The sequence below is a fragment of the Chlorocebus sabaeus genome, chromosome 4 (genome assembly GCF_047675955.1).
Source record: "Chlorocebus sabaeus isolate Y175 chromosome 4, mChlSab1.0.hap1, whole genome shotgun sequence".
Lineage (NCBI taxonomy): Eukaryota > Metazoa > Chordata > Mammalia > Primates > Cercopithecidae > Chlorocebus > Chlorocebus sabaeus.
In genome coordinates this window covers 39969195-39994334 of record NC_132907.1, presented here as the reverse complement: position 1 = coordinate 39994334, position 25140 = coordinate 39969195, and the positions used below count along the sequence as shown (strand labels likewise).

The 25140-nt window shown below is 35.8% G+C and overlaps 1 protein-coding gene across 1 annotated transcript in view; it reads left to right on the top strand.

Annotated features, from left to right (window-relative positions):
• The window catches only part of MTREX (Mtr4 exosome RNA helicase), a 130759-nt gene that overhangs the window by 56237 nt on the left and 49382 nt on the right, over positions 1–25140 (top strand). The window contains exons 15-18 of the mRNA XM_038010397.2: positions 1053–1178; positions 6980–7130; positions 16789–16961; positions 17611–17679. Coding sequence (XP_037866325.2) covers positions 1053–1178; positions 6980–7130; positions 16789–16961; positions 17611–17679 — 519 coding nt within the window. The remainder of the gene's footprint in view (positions 1–1052; positions 1179–6979; positions 7131–16788; positions 16962–17610; positions 17680–25140) is intronic.

Below are 25140 nucleotides of genomic sequence, written 5' to 3'. Positions count from 1 at the left end.
CCATTCTGAGTGCCAGTGAACAGCTGCACCTTCTTGACCAGATCCAGCTGGATATTGTTGGATGGCTTGAGAAGGACCTTGCTTTTCTCTCAGCCCATCATGGACATAAGGGCATCTTCTCCGGTGAGGCTCGTGGAACCTGCTCTGTAGGCAGTGTTCCAGCTATACCTCATACAGGCAGTGGGCTTTCAGTGTCTCAGCAGCTCTGCTAACCATGTCTGAGCTGGGACTGCCACCACCATCCTGAGGCATCAGCATTGTGACGTGTAGTGGTTTTTAACTCTTTTTGAGTTACAATTTTTTAAAAAGAATCTGGACCCTTTCCACAGGAGAAAAGTACACATGCACTTAAAGAAAAACTTTGCCCAGTGTTGAAGTGGTTCAGTGGTGCTCTGAAAGCCTGTATACAGGAGCCTTACTGACCTTCCTCTATCAGGTTGTTCCTGATGACAAATGGACTCTACTAAACTGCAAGCATACATACCAATAAAATAGGAGAGAATTTTGTTTTTTCAAAAAACATGAATTATAGTCATCTCATTTTGCAGATTCAGAAAGGTAGTTATGATCAAATCAGAACTGATATTTGAGTTTGGGTCATTGTTTGCATTCTTAGATTTTGCCGTTTTCCAGAATATCTAGCTCAAAGGTATTTTTTTAATGCCAGTGAATTAGCCAATATTTCCCAGTAGCTGTCATATATTTGAAAGCATAATTAACAGTAATTGGCTTACTGTGAAAAGCCAAAATTTTTAAAAGCCTCAATTTTAGGCTTTAAATTTAGATTAAAAGCATAAATTTTAGATCCAAAATGACAATAAGTCTAAAATTTAGTTTTGTTATGTTGGTATGATGTGGGTTTGAAACATTATTCTCACATGTTTTGCATTTTTGTGCTTTGACTTTAACTCTTCTAAAACTTCATGTTTTTAATCATGTTTCCTTTCTTAGGGTTTATAACTTGTTACAAGTTTTACAATAAGAGAAATTTTAAGAATACGTTTTTCACCAGTTTTTCTCCTAAACTCTGAATTTTAACTGTGTTCATTCAGATTTCTTCTGGTGAATACATTCAGATGTCTGGTCGTGCTGGAAGGAGAGGAATGGATGATAGAGGAATTGTAATTCTTATGGTAGATGAAAAGATGAGCCCAACAATTGGAAAACAATTACTTAAGGTAACTACATTAAGATTCTGTACCTTTACCAAGAATTCCAGAAATATGCTTCAGAAACCATTTTAGAATTGGTTGTGTCAGTCAGATACCTAACTAAAATGAGTTAATATACTGAAACTATCTGGGCTTGGGAAGATAGAAGGGTGTGACTACTCAAAATACTAACATCTTGTATCCTACTTCACCTAATAGGTGGAGAGCAACTCATATAATGGAGAGGGTGTGAAGATCTCCAGAGAGGGCAGAAATGTTTACTTTCTCCTCCAAATTTAAGAAATCTCTTTATTTGACCGATCCACTGCACAAGTTGTTCTTTACCTGTCAGAACAGGAAGTGGGACACATGATTGATAATCAAGTGTTTGGGGCAGGCAGTGAGCTTCCTCTGCCTTTGCAAGCCCAGATAGCTTAATAGGTTAACTCAGCAGTCTACCTTTACAGTTTACCCTATTGATTATAAATATCCCAATCATAAAGAACACATTTTAACCTTTATTGCAGGTTAGACTTTTATTTTGCTTGCTTAGTATTTGTGCTTCGGATGGTCTAGAATTTTATTTTTGTTTTGAAGAGCTTCTAAAGGAAGTTCGGCCTGGTTGCTTTTTTTCTTCTTATCCATATAGAGAAAAATGTTAATAAGATAGGAAACTTTAATTAAAAATAAAATTAATTGCCAGCTCATTAGCTACTTAAAAGTAGCTACTTCAAAACATGTTAAGACACACTTAGGTCAGTATCTATGAGACAGATTGTGTGTCTAACTTTTTAGACTTGGGAACTTTGTGGAGAATTTGAGATATAGTCATAATGAAGCTTGGTATGTTGAAGCAAAATAGATAAAGGTGTGTATATTTTTATATATCTTTACATAAGTAAAGACAAAGCTTGTCTGTACATATTCATAATAATCGTATGGTGTCTTATTTTCAACTTTAGAGATTAACACTTGTAAACCTCTTTAGTGCTCCATGAAAGGAAAATTAAACAAGGCTGAAAATTTTTATTCTTTTCTCTAATTGTGCCGGATATAACACATGCTATTTTTCTTTCCTTGTACTCTGTGTGTGGAAAGAACAGAATCGGGTTGCCAGATTATAGGAGGTAATATTTTAATGACAGCATCTGGTTCCTTTAGTGCAGAGTTTTCATTCCATATACTTGACGTTTCTGGATTTGTTACCTTGTATGTGTAAAGTTGTATCACCTTTCATTGCATTTTTTAAATTTACTTTTCTAATAGACTTATTGAGCTATAACTCATATACCACGCAAGTCACTCGTTTCCATGGTTTTTAATATATTCGTAGAGTTTTGTCACCATCACCACAATCAATTTTAGAACATTTTCATCAATCCAGAAAGAAACCCCTATACCTGTTAAGTTACTCTTCTTTCTTCAGAAGACCACCCCTACCCCAAGCCCTAGACAACAACTAATTTACTTTCTGTCTCTATGGATTTGTCTGTTGTGGACATTTCATATAAACAGACTCATGTAATGTGTACCCTTTTGTATCTGACTTTTTTTCACTTAGCCTAATGTTTTCAAGTTTTATCCATATTGTAACATCTATCAATACTTCATTCCTTTTCGTTGCTGAATAGTATTTCATTGTTCAGCATGTATGCCACACTTGATCTGTTCAGCAGTGAATGGACATGTGGATTTTTTCCATGTTTTGGCTACTGTGAATAATGCTGCTATGAACTTTTTTTTTTTAAAAAACAAGTTTTTACTTGAATATGTGTTTTGTTTTCTCCTGACTGTACACCTAGGAAAGGAATTGCTGGGTCATAGAGTAATTCTATGTGTAACCTTTTGAGGAACTGCCAGACTGTTTTCTTAAGTAGTTGCACCATTTTGTATTCCCACCAGCATTGTATGAGGCTTCTAATTCCTTTACATTCTAGCCAGCACTTGTTAGCTGCCTTTTTGGTTCATAGCCATCCTTGGGATATGAAGGAGAACATTTCACTTTGAATATTAGTTTGATTGAAAGAATGTAGTACCTGTTTGTGTATCTGCATTTCTAGGCATATTTCTTTTATCAAGACTGACATACAACTTATTTCCTGTAGGATTTTTTCTAGGTAGTTTTACTATCATTAAGGAATTTATAGGTAACTTACTCGGTATTTGTAACAACTAATACTTATTGAATGTTCAGTGTGTTCCAAATACTAATTGTGATAATTACTGTTATTATCTACGTTTTATAAATACAGCATGCAGAGGTTAAAAATTTGTCCAAGCTATATTGTTGTTAAATGGCAAATCCTGCTTTCGAACTCTGGCAGTCTGATTTCAGAGTTTATGCTTCTAACTACCATATGGTACTGCTTCTCAGTACCTCTCGCAAATAGATTTTTCAACTAGTAGTTTAAATACAATTTGACATGAGACAGCAGTTTGTTCTTTGATGTACTTAAAGTAGATAGGCTAAAAAATAGTCATGTCAGGTATATTTTATTTTCTTATAGGCAAAAATAATTGATCATTCTTAAGTAATTTCAGAACTTGAATAGAAATACTGAGTACTTGAAGTTATTTTCTCAAAAATTAAAATACGTAACTTCTTCATAGTCACCTTATATGTAGAAATAGTAGGTTTACTTTATACATTAGTATATAATTCAAGTCTATTTGTCATATGTATTTATTTTTCCTATTGGTGTTAGAACCATGGCAAAATGTGTGTGTTGCCTACTAGAGCTTTCAAACTCTCAGTACATTCATACACACACACACATATTTATATATTTGAGCATGTAAATAATTTAATGATTGTGAATTTGAAATATTTTAATAATTTTTTTCCTTCATTTTTATGGCTTGAGTAATTTTTTAACTTGCTCACTGCAGCCTCCACCTACCGGGTTCAAGCGATTCTCCTGCCTCAGCTTTCCAGGTAGCTGGGATTATAGGTACCTATGGCCACGCCCAGCTAATTTTTGTATTTTTCTGGTAGAAACGGGGTTTTACCATGTTGACCAGCCTGGTCTCAAATTCCTGACCTCAGGGGATCTGCCTGCCTCAGCCCCCCAAAGTGCTGGGATTACAGGCGTGAGCCACTGCGCCCAGCCTTTTTAAAAATAGAGACAGGGTCTCCCTTTGTTGCCCAGGCTGATCTCGATCTCCTGAGGCCCAAGGGATCTTCCTGTCTCAGCCTCCCAAGGTGCTAGGATTATAGGCGTGAGCCACGATGCCCAGCCCTTTTTTTTTTTTTTTTTGGAGACAGGGCCTTGCTCTGTTGCCCAGACTGGAATGCAGTGGTGCAATCTCAGCTCACTGCAGCTTTGACCTACAGGGCTCAAGCAGCCCTCCCACCTCAGTCTCCCAAGTAGCTGGGGCTACAGGCATGCACCACCAAATCTGGGTAATTTTTTTCTTTTTTTTTTTTGGTATTTTTTGTAGAGACAAGGTTTCGCCATGTTGCTAAGGCTTGCCTTGAACTCCCAGGCTCAAGCAATCTGCCCATCTTGGCCTCCCAAAGTGCTGGGATTATAGGCATGAACCATCATGCTGGCTGGCTTGGCTAATTTTTAAAGGAGCAATAGAGAAACCTGTTCAACTTTTCCAGTATTGCTATTGTTGAAGTATCTGCTATTAGCTTAAACAGAATTTGACATAAGGCAGCAGTTTTTTTGTTTTTTGAGGTTTTTTTTTTTTTTTTTTTTTTTTTTTTTGAGACGGTTTCTCGCTCTATCACCCAGACTGTAGTACAGTGGTGCGATCTTGGATCACTGCAACCTCCACCCCCTGGGTTCAAGTGATTCTCCTGCACCAGCCTCCCAAGTAGCTGGGATTACAGGCATGTGCCACCATACCTGGCTAATTTTGTATTTTTAGTAGAGATGGGGTTTCGCCATGTTCGCCAGGCTGGTCTTGAACTCTTGAGCTCAGGTGATCCGCCCACCTCGGCTTCCCAAAGTGCTAGTATTACATGCATGAGCCACCACACCCAGCCAAGTTAGCGGGTTTTTTGATACATTTTTGATTACTTGATAAGAGTCACAAAAAAATCAGTTTTCATAATGTTTGTTCAAATGAAAAGTTGAGTAAATGAGAAGTGTGTTATTAAACAGCTTTTCAGAAAGACTGGGAATGCATCTTTTATTTGTTAGCAGTTAAGTATTATATTTTTCCACTATAACTAGAAGAAATACATGCTCCAATATGGTGCCCGCATTTTCCAAAGAGTGTAAAAATATCACAGTATTTTGAGTAGATGTTATTAGTTTTATCAAAATGAAACGATTTCTATACTTTCTGAAATTACTAAATAAACATACTAGTTACTTAGAGTACATAAAGTGCTCATTTCAATAGTATGATATTTCTAGTCAGTGGTGTGTTCTTTTCAACAATGAATCAAATTTTCCTGAATTGAAGGAAAAATAATTTTGACCTTACTGGTTATTTAAATTATTTCTAAATGTAAGAAGCATATACCTATTCTATTAAAGTTGGTTCTGTAACTGTACATAAGATAACTATGTACAGGCCTTTTTTGAAGAAGTGGGAAGGCTCACATTTATTTATTTCTCCCTTCCACCTTTATGGTTTATAATGCAATTTTAATTTTTGTTAATTTTTAGAACTACTGTTAATTTTTAGAACTACTTGCCTAAATGAACCATATATTCTAAAATGTAAGAGATCATTATATTAGTATTTATAAAATATTACAAAAACTTCTAGAAAAGTGGTGTGTTTGGCTCTCTCAATATCTTTTTAGTAAGCAAATTGACAAAAAGGAATTCTTCAAAGTTTGCCTGGAATCCTTCAAAGTTTACATAATATCTTTATCATTGGTTACCTTTCTTGTTTCAGTTAAATTTTAGGTGATCCTCTTATTAGGCTGTCTCTTGATACATTGTTTTAGTTAACTGATCAAATTAAATACATTAAAAGAGTACTTGATCAACATTCAAAGAGTTCCTATATTTTTAGTAATGTGAGGTATGCGTTGGATTGATAGGTATATAAAATAAGTCCCAATATGACTTGCCCTCCATGAAGACTTTAAGCCTAGATACTCCTAGATTTTAGCTCCTGCTTTACTCTTGGCAAGTCCCTGCATCTCTCTGAGCCTCTGTTTCTTGTTTAAAATGGAGACAAAATATTGTTACGAATGTTGTGAATTGAAGATTTAGTATTTATTTAGTACAGTGAGTGGCATATGCTAAGCCCTCAGTAAATGGTGATCATTTCTAAACTTAAGGAATATATTTACATTCATACAAAGCAAGCAAGAAGCAATATATGGCCCAGTGCTAGAATATAAGTTCTGATAATTCTAGTTCAGGGAAGTTTGAGATGATTCTCGACTAGATGGTTGTGGTTTAAGGCTTTATGGAGGAATGTAGGTGGGGCAAGCTCCAAAGGAATGGAATCAGAGTGGGGGTTATATTTTAATTTTCATGGCTAAAAAGAAAGAATGATATTTTAGGAAACAGGAGAGGCTTTAGAATAAAGAATTAACATGTATTTGGAGTTCTTAGTTTTGCTAAAACAAAGGATTTGTGTGAATACTTATAGATGAGAGACATAAGCTTATTAACTTGATTGCTAAATTGGGTATTCAGTTCTGAGCCTCAGTATTTTCCATTTTTACCCTTATCTTTAGAAAACAATAGAGTTTACTACATGTCCAGTACACTTCTGTGTGGTATGTGTTTGAGAAATAAAAGTTTCTTAATACACTTCTGCTCTGATGTATTATGCATTATAGTAGGTTTAAGGTACTTGTGTAAATTTATTTGGAAAACTACAAAATTGACATTTTTTTTCTCTCTTAGGGCTCCGCTGATCCTCTAAATAGTGCTTTCCATTTGACCTACAACATGGTTTTGAACTTACTACGTGTAGAAGAAATTAATCCTGAGTACATGTTGGAAAAATCCTTCTATCAGTTTCAGCATTATCGAGCAATTCCAGGAGTAGTAGAGAGTAAGTATAAAGTACTGTAACAGAGCTTAATGTAGCTAGGAGACTAGCAAAATGTCTACATTATTGGCTGCTTTGGCTTTTTTTTGTAAGGTAAATTTTGGTTCATACATAACGGACTGCACAACTGTAGTCTGGTCATTGTAACTGAATAGAACATTTCAAAATGAAGGAAAGAAAACGCTGGCAGGGAACTTTTCTATAGTTGGCTCAAATTTAGTATAATTCTTGTCTTGTGCATATGTATCGTATAACTCATGGTCCTGAATAATGAAATAACACAAAGCCTAGTATTTTAAAACCTGACCTGTAAGAAGCACATGCGGCCGGGCGCGGTGGCTCACGACTGTAATCCCAGCACTTTGGGAGGCCAAGGCGGGTGGATCACGAGGTCAAGAGATCGAGACCATCCTGGCCAACATGGTGAAACTCTGTTGCTACTAAAAATACAAAAAATTAGCGGGCTTGGTGGCGGGCTCCTGTAGTCCCAGCTGCTTGGGAGGCTAAGGCAGGAGAATCACTTGAACATGGGAGGCAGAGGTTGCAGTGAGCCAAGTTTGCGCCACTGCACTCCAACCTGGCAACAAAACGAGACTCCCGACTCAAAAAGAAGAAGAAGAAAAAAAAAGAGAATCACATGCATATTAGCCTTGTTCTTTCACCATTTCTCATTATAAAAGAGTGCCCTGGCATAAGCCTGTGAATGTTTAGGGAAATACAATGCTTTAACTTGGATTAGAGTTTAGCTTTTTTGGAATTTTCAGTTCTTAATATTAAGGTAATGCTTGCAAAAGCACAAAAAGTAAATGTCCTATGGTAATTATGTTCAAGTGGAGTTGTACATTGATTCTTACCTTAGAGGGTAGCGTGACTAATGGTCATAAGAGCTGATTAAAAGCTAAAATGGAGGCAACGATTTAAACTACTGGTTTTCACTTGAATATGAAAAAAAATAAACCACTGGTTTGGATAAATCTTATAAAAATATTGTGTGTAGTCATTGTAAAAAGGAAAAAGAAAATATGACAAAAGATAGAGGAAAGTTAAAATCATTTGTAATCTCCCACAGAAATAGCTACTCAACCACTGTTAACACTTTGTAGTTTTTCTATTTTGTTTTACGAATAAGTATGCTTTTTAAAGGCAAAATTAGATGTGAGGTTTTTGTAATAATGATACTTATACTGGTAATGATAATGCTTATAATTAATATCATTTGTTAAATATTTACCTTATGCCTAGCCTTTTATTAAATGCTTTGTATTTAGTAGCTCATTTATTCCGACTTTGAAAGTTTTAATTTCAGCCAGGTGTGGTAGTTCACACCTGTAATCCTAGCACTTTGCGAGGCTGGGGTGGGCAGATACTTGAGGTCAGAAGTTCGAGGCCAGCCTGGCCAGCATGATGAAACCCCATCTCTACTAAAAATACAAAAAAATTAGCCGGGTGTAGTGGTGGGCACCTGTAATCCCAGCTACTTGGGAGGCTGAGACAGAAGAATTGCTTGTACCCGGGAGCTGGAGGTTGCAGTGAGCCAAGATTGTACCACTGCACTTCAGCCTGAGCGACAGAGTGAGACTCCATCTCAAAAACAAAAAAAAAAAGTTTTAATTTCAAGAAAGTATGATTTTTAGTGACTGAATATTTCCATTTTATAACTGTATCATGATTTATTTAACAAGACAAATTTGAGATTCCTTATGAGTATATAGGACAATTCCACTCTTATTTTACTTTATTTTAGATGGGGTCTTGCTCTGTCGCCTAGACTGGAATGCAGTGGTACCATCACAACTCACTGCAGCCTCAATTTCCCGGGCTCAGTTGATCCTTCCAGCTCAGCTGGACTATAGGCATGTGCCGCCATGCCTGGCTAATTTTTGTATTTTCTGTAGATACAGGGTTTCACCATTAATAAAGTGATGAAAATAGATGTAATAACCTCTCTAATTGATAAAAAAAAAAATCAAAGATGACAGACAATTTCTTAAAATGAGAGCTGGATGATCTCAACAATCACCTTTAGTAAACTTCCATAAGCAGATTTTTGAATATATTTTTTAAAACCTTACAAATGTATAATTTCAAATCATACTACATTCTATTAATTTTTTGTAAAAGTTATTAATAATACCCCTCGTGTTTGGCTGATAAACTATGGTCTTAGCAAAGAGATAGAAAAATATGTTTCTAGTCTCAGAACTGTATTTTTAAAAGAGCTATAAATCCCCTTATCCCACCAAAAATTGTATTAATAATAAATTTTATTTTATTTTATTAAAAATAAAATTAATAATAAAAAAGATTAACAAGATTTAAATACACTTTGGATTTGAATGTGAATTAAGGAGATGTTAAAATCAAATTAGCAGTATTAATTTTACCTTATATCATGGAAATTTCAGATGCTGTCATTGAAACAGGTGTAAGAGTACAAGCTAGTTTAATACTTAAAAGGAAATTAAAGTATTCCTCTTAAGCAATTAGCACAGTCATGCATGAGTAGGATAATTGTACATACACACACAGCTAGCAGTTAGACTGGTTTGGAGACTGAATAACCAAGTGAAACAGAAGTGTGTATTGGTGCACTTACTTTTGTTTTGTTTCTTTTTCTTTTTACATTCTGATAAACAGTAAATTACTTTTTAAAAGCATCCCTGGTACAGTGGAGGACAGAGGGTAAACTCCCAAGTATTACCCTGTTTTTTTAAAGCCTATTTTCTGACTTCTGGCTGGACCCAGAGATTGTTCAATATGACTTAGAACAAGATTCTACTACTCACTCAGTGAACTTAAACATTCCACCATTTCACTGAGAAATTAAAAAGAAAACCTTTTACGTGGGGAATGGGAGCCCCTTTCAGTTTTCAGGCCGAGAAGGTCACTTAAAATATAGCCGAAGTCAAGTCTCAAGTCTCCTACCCTTGGAACTAAATAATTACCTTTTGAAGCCACTGTATAGCCAGTCACTAACCGGTGTTATTTCTGTTAACCAATGAGAATTCCTGACACCTTCTGTAATCTAGCCCCTCTTCTAATTCATCCCTTTTTCTTTTTTCTTTTTATTTATTTTTTTGAAATGGAGTTTCACTCCTGTTGCCCAGGCAATGGCAACAATGGCATGATCTCAGCTCACCGCAATCTCCGTCTCCCGGGTTCAAGTGGTTTTCCTGCCTCAGCCTCCCAAGTAGCTGGGATTATAGGCATGCACCACCACGCCCAGCTAATTTTGTATTTTTAGTAGAGATGGGGTTTCTCCATGTTGGTCAGGCTGGTCTCGAACTCCCAACCTCAGGTGATCCACCCACCTCAGCCTCCCAAAGTGCTGGGATTACAGGCATGAGCCACTGCACCTATCCCTGATTCATCCCTTTTTCTTCAGAAACTTGAGCCCCTCCTTTGTCTCTAGAGCACTTCCTGAACTTAGAAGTGTATCTCTGGCTACAGTCATCAACCTTGGCCCACATAAACTGTTAATTTTGCCTCGGTTTCTTCCATTTAGGTAGACATTTCCATCTCATGTCTGCTGTCTCCTCAGTCCCCAGCTTTTGTGTTTTGTTTTGTTTTTTCAATTTGGTTCTGACTTACTTTTTAAGAGGATTGTGAGTAACATGATCTTTGTTCTCTGGCCTTGCCTCTGGATACTTGTATCTACTTGGAATTGAATTAGCCCTGCATTTCTCTACCTCTGGTTTTAAAGGGGCAAGCTGTTTTTCTAACCTCCTGAAACCAGTAAGTAGAAATACTGTCCAAAATATAACATACTTGTTAATGGAAGAGGTAGGAACTTGATTGATGAAAGAGAAATAAGGGAATTGAAACACCTGTAGTACAGTTTGCAGAGCTGAGTGCTGCGATCAAACAGAGCATGTAGTATGAGAGAATACATCCTGAATGCAGTTCATTCCTATTTTCACTCATTACTTGCAGGAATATACTTCTTTAGTTGCAGATACTGCTGGAGCCTTTTGAAGGCACTGGTATTATTTTACCGCCTTAAATATACCAAAATTAAAATGTGGGCTGTTGTCTTTGGAAGTGCAGAATTGGTAGAATATTTTATTCATTATAACAAATAGATGGCTCACATACGTGAGATGTTTTTCATTTTGATTTATCTAATCAACAGTACCTTTTTCAGTGAGCCATAAGAGTAGAGGTCCTTGGATTGCACTCTACCCTTACTGGAAAGAAAAATGCATACTTAATCTTAGTCTTTTTATTTAGTTTCATTAATAATGCCAGTGGTAATAGAAAGAGCTGTGCAGTTAGATGAGGGTTTGAATCAAGGCTACCTGGGCCTTAGTTTGTGTATGAAGTTGGGATAATATCCAGTTCATCCAAGTTATAAGAACTAAATGAGATAATCTATGTTAAATGCTCAGTAAGTGCTTGTTGCAAAAACTGATAGTATTGCCATAGAGCAGTAAAGCAATCTATGCTTTTACTTGTAAAATTTGCTTAGTTCTGAGCATGGCAGTTCATTTCCCAGTCGCTCCCAGGCTTATCTATTGTACACACTATTATACACTATATTGTATGCTATAAATATGTCTTTGCAGCCACCATCTCTCATCTTCCTCTAAAGGAAGAAATTGGTTACAAGCTGTCTTAAGAGTTTATGGGCATGTTTTACATGCTATCTTCTGAAATTCTGAGGCTTTCCTATGGCAATGACCCATGGGGTCTTCTCATTTGCACTGTAGTTAAACCAGCTTCTTATACTAAATTTCCTCAACTGTCTGATTGGGGTGGATGAGATACTATCCTTAAGTTAATTTGCTTCATAGTGGCAGTCTCACAAGCAAGTTGCCTCATTAATTTATGTCTTTGTTTTCTATTCTAATTTGTTACATGTATATTATCAATTTTGAAAGACATAAAACCAGTTTTTTTTTAACATGAGAAAAGATTAGAGAAACTGATTTTTGTTTGTTTAATTTGGAGAAAAAAGACTGTACCTAAAGTTAATAATTTTCTGGAGTGGTATGTGGCTGTAGTTAGAGTCCTGAATACAGAATAAATGTGACTTCTTAAAATATCTTTCAAACTTTTGACTCTAGTTAAATAGTCTGAGCACTGAAGTGATTTGGAGTGATATAAAAAAAATCTTTCTGGATGCTTCCCTGTTAAAACCCCATAGAAATTTCCTTATATCATTTTCTTAAATTCCTCCTGTCTGTGCTGCCTTTAGTGCTCACCTGATTCCTACAAATATAATGTTATATGTAACTCTGGGCAGGGCAGCAGGATCATCATTTCAGTGTGCAGTCTTCGTTTTCTTATAACTCTTAATGACTTTAGTCTGTCAAATATTCTTTTATAGGGTTTAATTTTTTTTTCCTGATAATGTTTACTGTCATAATGCATGTTGTTTTGGATGGTATTCTAGTCTTTAATGACTGAAGTACAGCTCCTGTAAGCAGTGATGCAGTTCATTTAAAAAGAACCAGGATGATGCAGTGTGCCCAAGGTAGTACAAAAAACTAGAACTTAGAGCTCTAGGAACAGTCTGTGAAAAGGTTGATGATAATAATAAACATAATAATACAGGAGCAATATCCTTTCTGTTTACCATGAGCAATACTGTTAGCTAAGTATATTCTTTGTCTTTCGTCAGTCCCTAGGAAAGCTTTGTGGAGTTATGTGCACTATGGTTATCCTCATTTTGCAGATTAAGAAACTGAAGCACACAGGTTACATAGAGCAGTTTGATACAGATCAATGGAGTAGAATTGTGAGTCCAGAAGTAAACCCATACATCTGTTGTCAGTTGATTTTTCAACAAGTAGTGCTGAAACAACAGAATTGCAACATGCATAATAAAGTTACACCCTTACCTCATGCCATATACAGAAAGTAACTCAAAATAGATAAAGCTGTCAATATAAGAGCTAAAAATTTAAAACTTTTAGGAAAAAACATAGGTGTGAATTTACGTAATTTTGGATTTGGCAGTGATTTCTTAGCTGTGACACCAAAAGCATGAACAACAGAAGAAAAAAATAAATTGGATTTTATCAGAATTTAAAACTGTGGGTGGGGGTGTGTGTGGTGTATTTGTCTATGGTTTTTGGCTTATAATTTTTATACCCTTTGTTATTTATAGTCTTGTTAAAATGTTAGGGCACAATAGGCCTTAGAAATTAGATTATTTTAAACCTAGTTTTGTTATTTATTTTAGGCAGAGTTGTTCCTTTTTTTTTTTTTTTTTTTGGCCTTTTTGTCTTAGATCTGTTCATAATAAATTTTTTTGACTTATTTTGTCTTATAGTTCATAAGACCACCATTTTAAAGAGGGTTCTGTCTTATATCTTGGAGGAAGAAATGTTATAGAGATTCAAAAATTTTAAATAAATGGGCTTTCTTGGGTTTTTTTACTCTCTTAATATTAGATTATGTATTTTTTGTTTAATTATATATAGTTGTGAATTATATCCATCTAATTAAAAGTCGCTATAAAAGGTCCAGGAGGACAGGATTTGGGGAACTTTTGGATAGCTAAATATGAAGAGACTTATAGGAAGGAAACAAAAATTTATTTGTTGAGGAAGATGGTGTACTCCATCTCTGTGGGGACAAAAGCTCTTGTTGTTTGGGACCAAATTTTTAGGCTTTGTCTTATATTTTTTTATCTATTTTTAAAAATATTTTTTGTAATAAACTGATAATGTGGTTGTTTTTTTTTTTTTTTTAGTTTCGTGAGCTACTCACACACACACACACACACAAATCAGACCTAAATAGGAAGTTGTAAAAATTTCAATTTGTTAAAATTTTTGGAGGCCTAACTGGTGACTGGTGTCTAAACTTGTGACTAGTGTCTAAAATTTTGGAGGCCTTAACTTGTGACTAGTCGGGGTAGGGGTGGGGGCAGTCTTGGGGACCGAACTCTCAACCTGTGAGACCTGATGCTATCTCCAGGTGGATAATGTCAAAATTAAATTAGAGGGCACCCAGCTGACATCCACTGCTTGGTGTGTGGGGAAGAAAAACCCTCACACATTGAGTCACAGAAGGCTTCTTCTGCGTTAGTTACTGTTATGTGACATAAAAAATACAAAAAATGCCGGGCATGATGGCTTATGCCTGTAATCCCAGCACTTTGGGAGACCAAGGCGAGTGGATCACTTGAGGCCAGAAGTTCGAGACCAGCCTGGCCAACATGGCAAAACCCCGTCTCTACTAAAAATACAAAAAATTAGCTGTATGTGGTGGCGCACACCTGTAATTCCAGTTACTCAGAAGGCTGAGGTAGGGAATAGCATGAACCCAGGAGACAGAGGTTGCAGTGAGCCAAGATTGTGCCACTGAACTCTAACCTGGGCAATGGAGCAAGACTGTCTCAAGAAACATTTAAAAAAATATAAAAAATATATTTAAAACACTTATTTTTTGGAAGCAGGCTCTCTGTTGCCTAGACTGGAGTGCATTGGCACAATCATAGCTCACTGTAGCCTCAACCTCCTGGGCTCAAGGAATCCTCCAACGTAGGCCTCCCAAGTAGCTAGGACTACAGGTGTGTACCATCACACCAACCTAATGTTTTATTTTTGTAGAGATGGAATCTCACTGTCTCTCCCAGGCTGGTCTTGAACTCCTGAGCTCAAGCTGTCCTCCTGCCTCGGCCTCCCAATAGTGTTGGGTTTATGGGTGTGAGCCACTGTGCCCAGCCGGAAAAACACTTGTGTTTCTTAAAACACGTTACCTCAAAAGAACAACTTTTTTTCTTTCTTTACCTGATAGAATGGTCCTAACACCAGGGCTACAACTACAAATGGTAAAAAGATAATTCCTAAACAGAAAACTGCAACTATATATTTAACCCTTTTATCAAAATTCCTAAGAGCCATATAGGATGAATTGTACCTTCATCCCATCTGACAAAATAGATTGAAAATCAATACTACTATTTGCCTAATTATAAAAATGGCACTAGTTCTATACCTGTATAACCTTATCACATCTAAACAGAGATACAATGTGGAGGAGATATGTGCTAGGCTACTCTCGCTGCCTAAAATCTAGACCATCATTGTAGTCAATTCTAATGTCCCTTCCACAGATTTAAAAAAAAAAGAAGGAAGGGTATTTTAGAACTGCAGATTTTATAGGTCAGGTGTGGTGACTCGCACCTGTAATTCTAGCACTTTGGAAGGCCAAGGCAGGTGGATCACTTGAGGTCAGGAGTTCAAGACCAGCCTGGCCAACATGGTGAAACCCCCGTCTCTACTAAAAATACAGGAATTAGCTGGGCATAGTGGCGCATGCCGATAATCCCAGCTACTCAGGAGGCTGAGGCAGGAGAATCACTTAAACCTGTGAGGCAGAGGTTGCAGTGAGCTAAGACTGTCTCAAAAAAAACACAAACGAAAGGCCAGGCTCGGTGGCTCACATGTGTAATCCCAGCACTTTGGGAGGCCAAGGTGGGCAGATCACGAGGTCAGGAGATCAAGACCATCCTGGCTAACGCGGTGAAACCCCGTCTCTACTAAAAATACAAAAATTAGCTGGGCATGGTAGTCGGCGCCTGTAGTCCCAGCTACTCGGGAGGCTGAGGCAGGAGAATAGCATGAACCCAGGAGGCGGAGCTTGCCGTGAGCCGAGATTGCACCACTGCACTCTAATCTGGGCGACAGAGTGAGACTCCATCTCTAAAAAAAAGAAAAAAAAGGCTATTGATTTTAAAAATGGAATTACGCATTTTAAAAATCCAATATTAATACCTCTAAAGAAGCTCAAAACAAAAAAATTATATCCTAGTTCAGTTATACCAAAGGCCTAAAAATATAAAACTATGTATTTGCCAAGATGTCTCCTACTTTTAAAACCAGACAAGATCAAATAAAAGCCTACAAACCTGCATGGCCTCAGCCTAAGAGACATATTCATACCATTTAATGGTAGACTGATCTAATTAATGACTTAATACAAGTCTAATAATACGCCAATATCTTTGAAATGATATATCCTGTTAATATGAGATCCCTATTAACAAAAAACCAGGGTGTGGCCTGTGATTTATTGGTTGGTTTTTGTCCATGGTTCCTGATTTATAACTCCCTTAGCCTTTGTATAGTCTTTTGTTATAATGCTGGGTCAGAAGCAGGTGCCAGAAGATAGAATTTCTCTCTGATCTGCTGCTGCCTTCCTTTCACCTGCTGCTTTTTCTCCCCAAGGCAGGAATCAACTCCAGCTTTTCTGTTTGGAGACCAACCTAAAAAATTTATCTGACCTACCTTGTCTGAATTTAGGTCACAAGACACCCATTTCAAAAGAGATCCTGCCTCCTACCTTGGAGGAAGAAATGCAATACAGAAAGGCACCAAAAAAAAAAAAAAAAAAAAAAAAAAACACTTGTAATGGGCAGATCTGGCTGGGTTTTCCCACTCAGTCTATTAGTAATAGATTGTGACCAACCACATTTCTTCGCAGTTGTCTGTCATGTCTATCCAATAAAGTCTCCATAAAGGGCACAAGAGGACAGGGTTTGAGGAGCTTTTGGATAGCTGAACACATAGAGACTTACGGGAAGGTGGAAAGTAAACAAAAACCGCAACTACATTGGCACCAACCTAATAGAAAAAATCCTATGTCTTGGATATAATTTAAGTAAGATATATAATTTTTTAATTTTGTACATGTGTTCTATTTACAGAGGTAAAGAATTCAGAAGAACAGTATAATAAAATAGTAATTCCCAATGAAGAAAGTGTGGTTATCTATTATAAGATTAGACAGCAGCTTGCCAAATTGGGTAAAGAAATTGAAGAATATATTCACAAACCAAAATATTGCTTACCTTTTCTACAACCAGGTCGTTTGGTAAAGGTATGTCATTGTTTCTTCATAAAATACTTGAATAATTCAATATTTAAACATATTTTTGTTAAAGATTCTAATTTATTTTTTATCCTGATAAAATGCTTCCTGCTACAATAATTGATCTATATTAATCATATTATTTTACCTATTTCACATGGCACTAACTTAGGGGCTTATGCAAAGGCCTTTTAATCACCAGTGGTTTTTATTTTGAGGACTATAAATTGAAGTAGATAGTTTTGGGATTAACATATAAAATATTTCTAGTTATGAAATGCTAACTATAACTTCATATAACTATATTCATGTAACTATTCATATAACTATATGAAAAATAAGGTAATTTTAAGTTCTGGATGAATTCATTAGATATAAAATATTTATATCCTTGGAACATACTGTCATTTTCGGCATTCATTTGCCAACTGAGAGATTCCTGTTATTGCTGTTCTAGGGGCAATTTCTAAAATGAAATTTGTCATTGATTTTTTTTCCTGCAGGGTTAATATCTTGTTTCTTAAATTTAGCAATGCTTTTGCAAAAGATATTTTATCAGAAAATTCAGAAGGCTTTATTAGTCTAGAATGTGGGTACGAAAGACTGAAATTGCCTTGTATGTATACATTTGATCTTGCTTACTTGCTCTTCTTTTTAGGTAAAGAATGAAGGAGATGACTTTGGCTGGGGAGTAGTGGTGAATTTCTCAAAAAAGTCAAATGTTAAGGTAAACTGTTGTCTTTAAACTAGAATTGTATATCAGTTTTTAGTGAAATGTTTTTTCAGGCTTATGAAATTGGTCTAAGAAGAAATAATATTACCTGAAGAGAAGCAGTAATAAAGTCTGCCATGAGGAATTAATTGTTGGAATACACCCGGCTAATTTTTTTATTTTTAGTAGAGATGGGGTTTCACCATGTTGGTCAAGCTAGTCTTGAACTCCTAACCTCAGGTGATCCACCTGTCTCGGCCTCCCAAAGTGCTGGGATTACAAGTGTGAGCCATTGCACCCAGCCAGGCCTTGATGTTTTCTGTGTATCGCCTCAACCATGAGAAAACTGTTAAATGGTGGTAGTGCTTTCCTTCCACTCCCCGAATCCCCCTGACACACACACACACACACACACACACACTTGGAGAGACACATGCATTATTTTCATGTAGCTATGATCCTCCTTGCAGGAGGTGAGGTTAACTGGACAGAGTAGTCTTTATTTAAGCCTCTCTGACAGCTATTAAATTCTCATATGTGCAACCATCAGTCACCACAGTCAATTCTAGAACATTTTCATCATCTCAAAAAGAAACCTATGTCATTCACCTATCCTTCCATATCCCCCAGAAGTAGAGAAAATTTCCTTCTGTTCCCGGTGTGTTGAGTGTTTTTCTCATGAAAGATAAATATTTTGTCAAATATTTCTTACGTGCCTATTGAGATGATCATGTGATTTTTGCTCTTTATTCTATTTTGTATTCTGATATGATATATTACATTAACTGGTTTTCAGATGTTAATATGACTGGATTTCCGAGATAAATCCCAGTTTGTCATGATGTATTATTCTCTTTATGTATCGGGATTCAGTTGGTAGTATGTTTTTGAGGATTTTTTATGCCACTATTCATAGGAAATGTTGGTTTGTTGTTTTCTTGGTGACATCTTTGTTTGGGTTTGGTATTAGGGTAATGCAGGCCTCGTAGGATGAGTTAGGAAGTGTTCCCCCTTTTCTTTCATTTTTTGGAAGAGTTTTTGAAGAACTGGTATTAAATTTTTTTTCCCCAATATCTTCATGACATTCAAAACTTTTAAAATATTTGGTAGAACTTGGCAATGAGGCCGCTTTGGCTTGTGCTCTTCTTTATGGGTAGTTTACTTAGAGATTACTAAGTCCATCTCTACTTGGTATGGCATGTTCTTCAAATTTTCTGTGATTTATTGTTATACAGTTATTCATAGTATTGTTTTTTAATCCTTTTTATTTTTGTATGGTCATTAGTAGTGTCTTGTTCATATCTGACCTAGTCGTTTAAATCTTTCATCTGGGTAAAGTTTGTCAATTTTGTTAATCTTCTCAGTGAGCTTTTGGTTTTATTGATTTTTTTCCCTCTGTTTTTCTGTCTCTATTTCATTAGGTTATGCCCCATCTTTTTAATTTCCTTTCTTCTGACTATAGGTTTAGTTTGCTGTTCTTTTTTCAATGTGTTAAGGTAGAAGATTAGGTTATTAACTTGAGATACCTCTTCTTTTCAAATAGAGCTTTTACAATTACAAATTTCCCTCTACAGGTGCTTTAGCTGTATTCCATAAATTTTAGTATATTTTATCATTTTCATTAATCTCAAAGTATTTTCTAATTTCCCTTTTGATTTCTTCTTTAACCCATTGGTTATTTAGGAGAGTGTTAATGTTCACATATTTGTTAATTTTCCAAATTTTTGTCTTTATTATTTCTAATTTTGTTTTTGTCAAGAATGTACTTGGAATTCTTTCAGTAGTTTTGAATTGTTCTAAGCTTGTTTAATGGCCTAACATGGTCTGTCCTGCAGAATGTTCTATGTGCAGTTGAGAGGAATGTGTATTCTGCTGCTTTAAGGTGGGAGATGTTTTATAGATGTCCTTTAGGTGTAGTTGGTTTAGAACTTCTTTTAGAGTGTTGTTCAGGTCTTCAACTTCTTTCTTTGCAGACTGTTCTGTCTGGTTGGTCTATTATTACCTATTCTTGAAAGTGGAGTATTGAAGTCTCGTAACTATTATTGTTGTATTGTCTATTTTTCCCTTCATTTCTGTCAGTTTTTGCTTCATGTGTTTTCAAGCTGTGTTAAAATGTATTTTGTTTTGTATCAGCATAGCTATTTGAGCTTTCTTTTGATTTTTCTTTGCATAATATTTTTTCCCATTTTTAAATTTTCAGTCTTGTTTATATCAGTAAGTTTAAAGTGTGTGTCCTGTACACAGCATACACAGCAGTTGGATTTTGTTTTTTTTTTAATCCAATCTGAAATTCTATTCCTTTTATGGATTGCTTAATCTGTTCACATTGAGTTTCATTACAGATGTAGTTGGTTTAGCAGCTGCCATTTTAATTTTTGTTTTCTGTGTCTTGTGTCTTTGTTTTCTCTTCTTTTACTGCTTTCTTTTGCATCATGTGAATTTTTTCTAATGTGGCATTTTAATTTTTTAAAGATTTCATATACATATACATGTATGTATGTGTGTGTACATGTGTATATATGTATATGTATATAGCAACAGAGAGATTTTCTTAGTGTTTGCTGGGGCTTTCCATATACATATTATTAGAATAAGCTTTAGATTTACACTGACTTAATTCCAGTGTGATATAGAGTTGTTATTTCTGTATAGCTCTATTCCTTTTTCTCTCTTTTCATGGTTATACATATTACATCTATAAATGTTACAAATCCAGCAATATATTATTATGATTAATACTTTATGTACTTTAAAAAAATTATTTATTTATTTATTTACTTATTTTTGAAATGAAGTCTACTATGTTGCCCAGGCAGGCTGGTGTGCAGTGGCACAGTCTCAGCTCAGGGAAACCTCCGCCTCCCAGGTTCAGGTGATTCTCCTACCTCAGCCTCCCAAGTACCTGAGATTACAGACTCACGCCACCACACCCAGCTAATTTTTTGTATTTTTAGTAGAGATGGTGTTTCACCATGTTGGCCAGACTGATCTCAAACTCCTAACCTCAGGTGATCCAGCTACCTCAGCCTACCAAAGTGCTGGGATTATAGGTGTGAGCCACCATGCCCGGCCACTTTTTATTACTTTTAAAGCTTATAGAAGAAAGGAAAGCACGTGTGTATATATCGCTTTTGTTATATTAACCTTCTTATTTATCATTTTTGGTTTTATTTGTTCCTGTGAATTCAAGTTACTCTCTGGAGTTACTGCCTTAGTCTTATACAGTTTTGCTCCCACCTACCTCCATTATGCTGTTACTGCCAAGATACTACATTTTGATATGTTACAGGCTCAATAATACAATGTATACATATTGTTTTATACAACTGCTTTTTAAATCATTGAAGAGAAAAAGATTTTTATTTCTATCTTTTATAATTATATAATTACCTTTACCAGTGTTATTTTGTTATGTAGTTTCAAATAAATGTCTAGTATTACTTGATGTTAGCCTGTAGAACTTCTTTTTGTATTTCTTATAAGGTGGGTCTACTAGAAACAGATTTTCTCAGTTTTTAGTCTATCTGAGAATGTCTTTATTTTGCCTTCATTTTTGAAAGGTAACTTTGCTGGATATAGGATTCTTGGTTAACAGTTGTTTGTTTTTTCTTTGAATATGTCAACTCATTGCTTTCTGGCCTCCATTGTTTCTGCTGAGAAGTTTTCGCTGTTAGTCTTGTTGAAGTTCCCTTGTAAGAGATTAATCTATTTTTCTCTTGCTGCTTTCAAGATTTTCTCTTTTTGGTTTGGCTTTCCACATTTTTATTATAAATGTATCTGCATAGAAAGTGACTGAACTTCTTTGCCTTTATCCTACTTGAACTTTATTGAATTATCTGGCTATATAGATGAATTCTTTTTTTTTTTTTCTTTCCAGTAAATTTTGAGAAGTTTTCAGCCACTATTTCTGTTTTTGTTTTGTCATTTTTAGAGACAGGGTCTCACTCTGTCACCCAGGTTACAGTGCAGTGGTTCAATCATGGCTCCCTGCAGTCTCAAACTCCTGGGCTCAAGCAATTCTCCCACCTCAACCTCCTGAGTAGCTGGGACTACAGGTGTGCAGCACCATGCCTGGCTAACTTTAAACAGTTTTTGTAGAGACCAGGTCTCATTATATTGCCCAGGCTGATTTCAAACTCCTAGGCTCAAGCAATCCTCCCACCTTGGTCTCTCAAAGTGCTGGGATTACAGGTGTGAACCACTGTGCCCAGGCCGTTATTTCTTTGAATATTTTTCTGCTCCTTTCTCTAAACCTCTCCTCTGGAACTTCCATTATGGGTATGCTGCACTTAATGGTGTCCTATATTCCTCTGAGGCTTGGTTCATTTTTATTTGTTTGTTCTTGCTCTGTGCTTTGGATTGCATAATCTCCATCAATAGTCTATCTTCAAATTCACTGGTGATATTATCTGCCAGTTCAGATCTACTGTTGGGCCCCTCTAGTAATTTTCCTCACTTCAGTAAATAGACTTTTAAACTCTAAAATTTGCTTTTGGTTTCTTTTTATATTTTCTATTTCGTCATCGATATGTTCTATTTGATACAACATTGTTATTGTACCTTTTACTTCATTAATTGTGATTTCCCTTGATTCTTTGAATGTATTTATAGTGGCAACTTTTAAGTCTGTTTACCCTAACATCTGATCACTATTATAGGCAGATTCTGTTGCCTACTTTTTTCCCTGTTTTATGGGTCATAACTTTCCTGTTTCTTTGCATGTCTCTTTTTTGATAATATATTGTAGTAACTCTAGGTATTGCCCTCCCTGCCTCCACCTCTTGCAGGCCACTGTTGTTATTTCCTTGTTTATTTATTTAGTGTTGGGCTGGATTATTTGATAGAAGTCTCTACGTCTTACCCCCTATAGTGTTTAGCCTTTTAGTTTGTTTCTGGGGTAGAGTTGGGGGTCACAGCCCTGGTTATGCCCACAGTCACCCTGAGATGACAATGGTTTGGACAGGGGTCTCTATGACTTTACCTTTCTCTGGGCATACCCAACTGTTAATCTCTATTAGCAGGAGGACTCCTCCCACTATCATTTTTAAAACCAGGTTCTCTTCCGCAAACTCTCTGCTGTACAATTTAGCCCATATCTCCAAGGAATACAGATCTACCAGTTGTATTTCACCACAGCCTCTGCTGTTTCTGAAAGTTAATCTTAGTCTTGAATTTCCTCAGGCTCTGTTACAAATAAAATCTGGTCCTTTGGGAAGATATTAAGAGTTGTCTGTTTTAAGGCCTATTTCTTCACCCAGGCAAAATCTCTGAATCAAAATTCTAAAATTGGGGGTAGGGACAATGCACACTTTTCTCTGAGTAACATCCCCGCTTTAAAAGCTGGGGGATAGGCGGAGGGTTGAGGTGGTAGCCTCAGGTATTTTCATCTTGCCTCTTCCAACATGGACCCATTGCCTTATGAACCAGGGGAAGGGCTGTTGGGGCCCTTTTTCTCAGCAGCACCACACCAAGATAGAGCCTCTGGCCAACCAGTAGAGGCTAGATGAATGAAGGGGAGCCTGTACCTTTCAGCCTTACTTGCAGAGAACTTAGCAGCAGCAACAGGTAGGTGGGAGGAGGATGAGAAATGTTCACATCCTGCCCCTCCTAAAAGTTAACCCTCTTCAACTAAGAGCTGCAGGGATACTGAGCCCTTCTGTATTTTTGGCTTCACCAGTCTGGAGTTTCTGTTTCAGTGAAGTGGGAAGAGTGAGGGAGGGAGCAGTCTTTGTTCAGATATCAAAGACTTTAATAAATTTTAGAGGTTTTTTTGAACTAGATCTTTCTTCACTTGATACATTCCCTTATGATGTTTCCAGAAACTTTAAATGATTGGTTTTTCATAATTTTTTCCAGTTGCTGGGGAGCAGGCTTGTGGATCACACTGTCATGCTCTGGTAGTCTGAGGTTCAGGAGAGAAAAATTATAGCTAACATAATTACAAGTATGCATACACACACAGAAGACATATTTTTAAAAAATCACTTGCCTCTTTTGATCCTAAATTGATTCATGTGACTGTCTAACTATAAAGGTAGAATCAGTCGATGAGAGTTCTTTTAGGCAAAGATAAAATGAGGATTAGAGAGGAACACATTCATTTTTTTCTGTTTCTATTGGTGGTGAAACTAATTTTTCCATTTCACTACTTGAATTTGTTCACTAAAAATGTGAAGTACATTTTTATTAATTTTGGGATCTAAGTCAGAATACAAATCCAAAGATTTTTGTGGCCAGTAGAGCTTGCCAGAGGCAGAGGCTATATACAAACCAACAAAGAAAACTTAGAAGCATTTTAAATAAATAAAAATGTAATTGTACTTGTCATTGTTATTTTAAATTGCTTGTTTCTTTGCGTTCTACAAGCTTGGGATTACCAAATTGTGTTTTAATTAGGTAATTTCAGTTTATAGCCAGAAATTAGCCACACTTTAAAAGGAATAAAGAAAAGCTGGGAAAAACAAGTTCAGTTATACTGTTAAGAAGTAAAAATTAGGACTTGTAAACAAAAATCTAAATTAAGATAATAGAAGACTTAACTAGTTTTTTATCTGAAAGTTGACATTGATCCGTCTTTACAGAGTGCAAAACTAAAGCAAGTTAGCTGAGAAAAAATTAATAATCTTAGGAAATACCTTTAACAGCAAATTTTCATTTAATGTTGCAGTGTAGAAGGTTTCCTATTGTGTTTCCATAGTAACACTTGAGAATATTTCCATAATGCTATAAGTTGGTTTTAGTAGCTCTGCATAAATAGATGATTATGTATGATATACTTGAGTTAAAATAGTCACTTCTGTGATTGTTGTATCTTACAGAGAGTATTAAATTTATTAATGAAATCTACAAAATTGGGACCAAATCCAACAACAGAGTTATCTAGAAACATTAAAGATTGCTCATATGCCTGTGGGGTTTTTTTTTCAGATACTCACATCTTCGTAACACTTTGGAGCTAATTCATCTATCAAATTGTGTTATGCATCTTATTCAGAGGGTTTTTTCCCTCCTCTGTAAAGCTAATATAATAATCATTGAGTCTTCTTATAATCATTGGCTCCTTAGGAAGACTTGATAATTGATCGTAGCTATTTGTTTAGCTCATTGTTTGTAAAACTCATTTCATAATGACTGAACACAATCTTTGCAGATAAAAATAATCTAATCAAAATACTATCTTCATCTGTGCTTTGTGTTTAAACTAAGGAATGTTTTGCAACTTCCTTTAACCACATTTTGAACTAATGTATGCTGAGAAAAGTTAGTTTTTCTTTCGTATTGTAATAATAGAGCCTATACTTTCTTTGAGGAAATTTGAACTCGATTTAAAATAATTGTGATTTCTTTTTTCTTCAGCATTTGGAAATACATTTTCTTGTTAAACTATTGGTAGTGTATTGCAGAAATAGATTGTAGAAATGGATTCATTGTCATCTATTGACAGATTTTCATTTTTTTAGTAGGAACTGTCCTGGG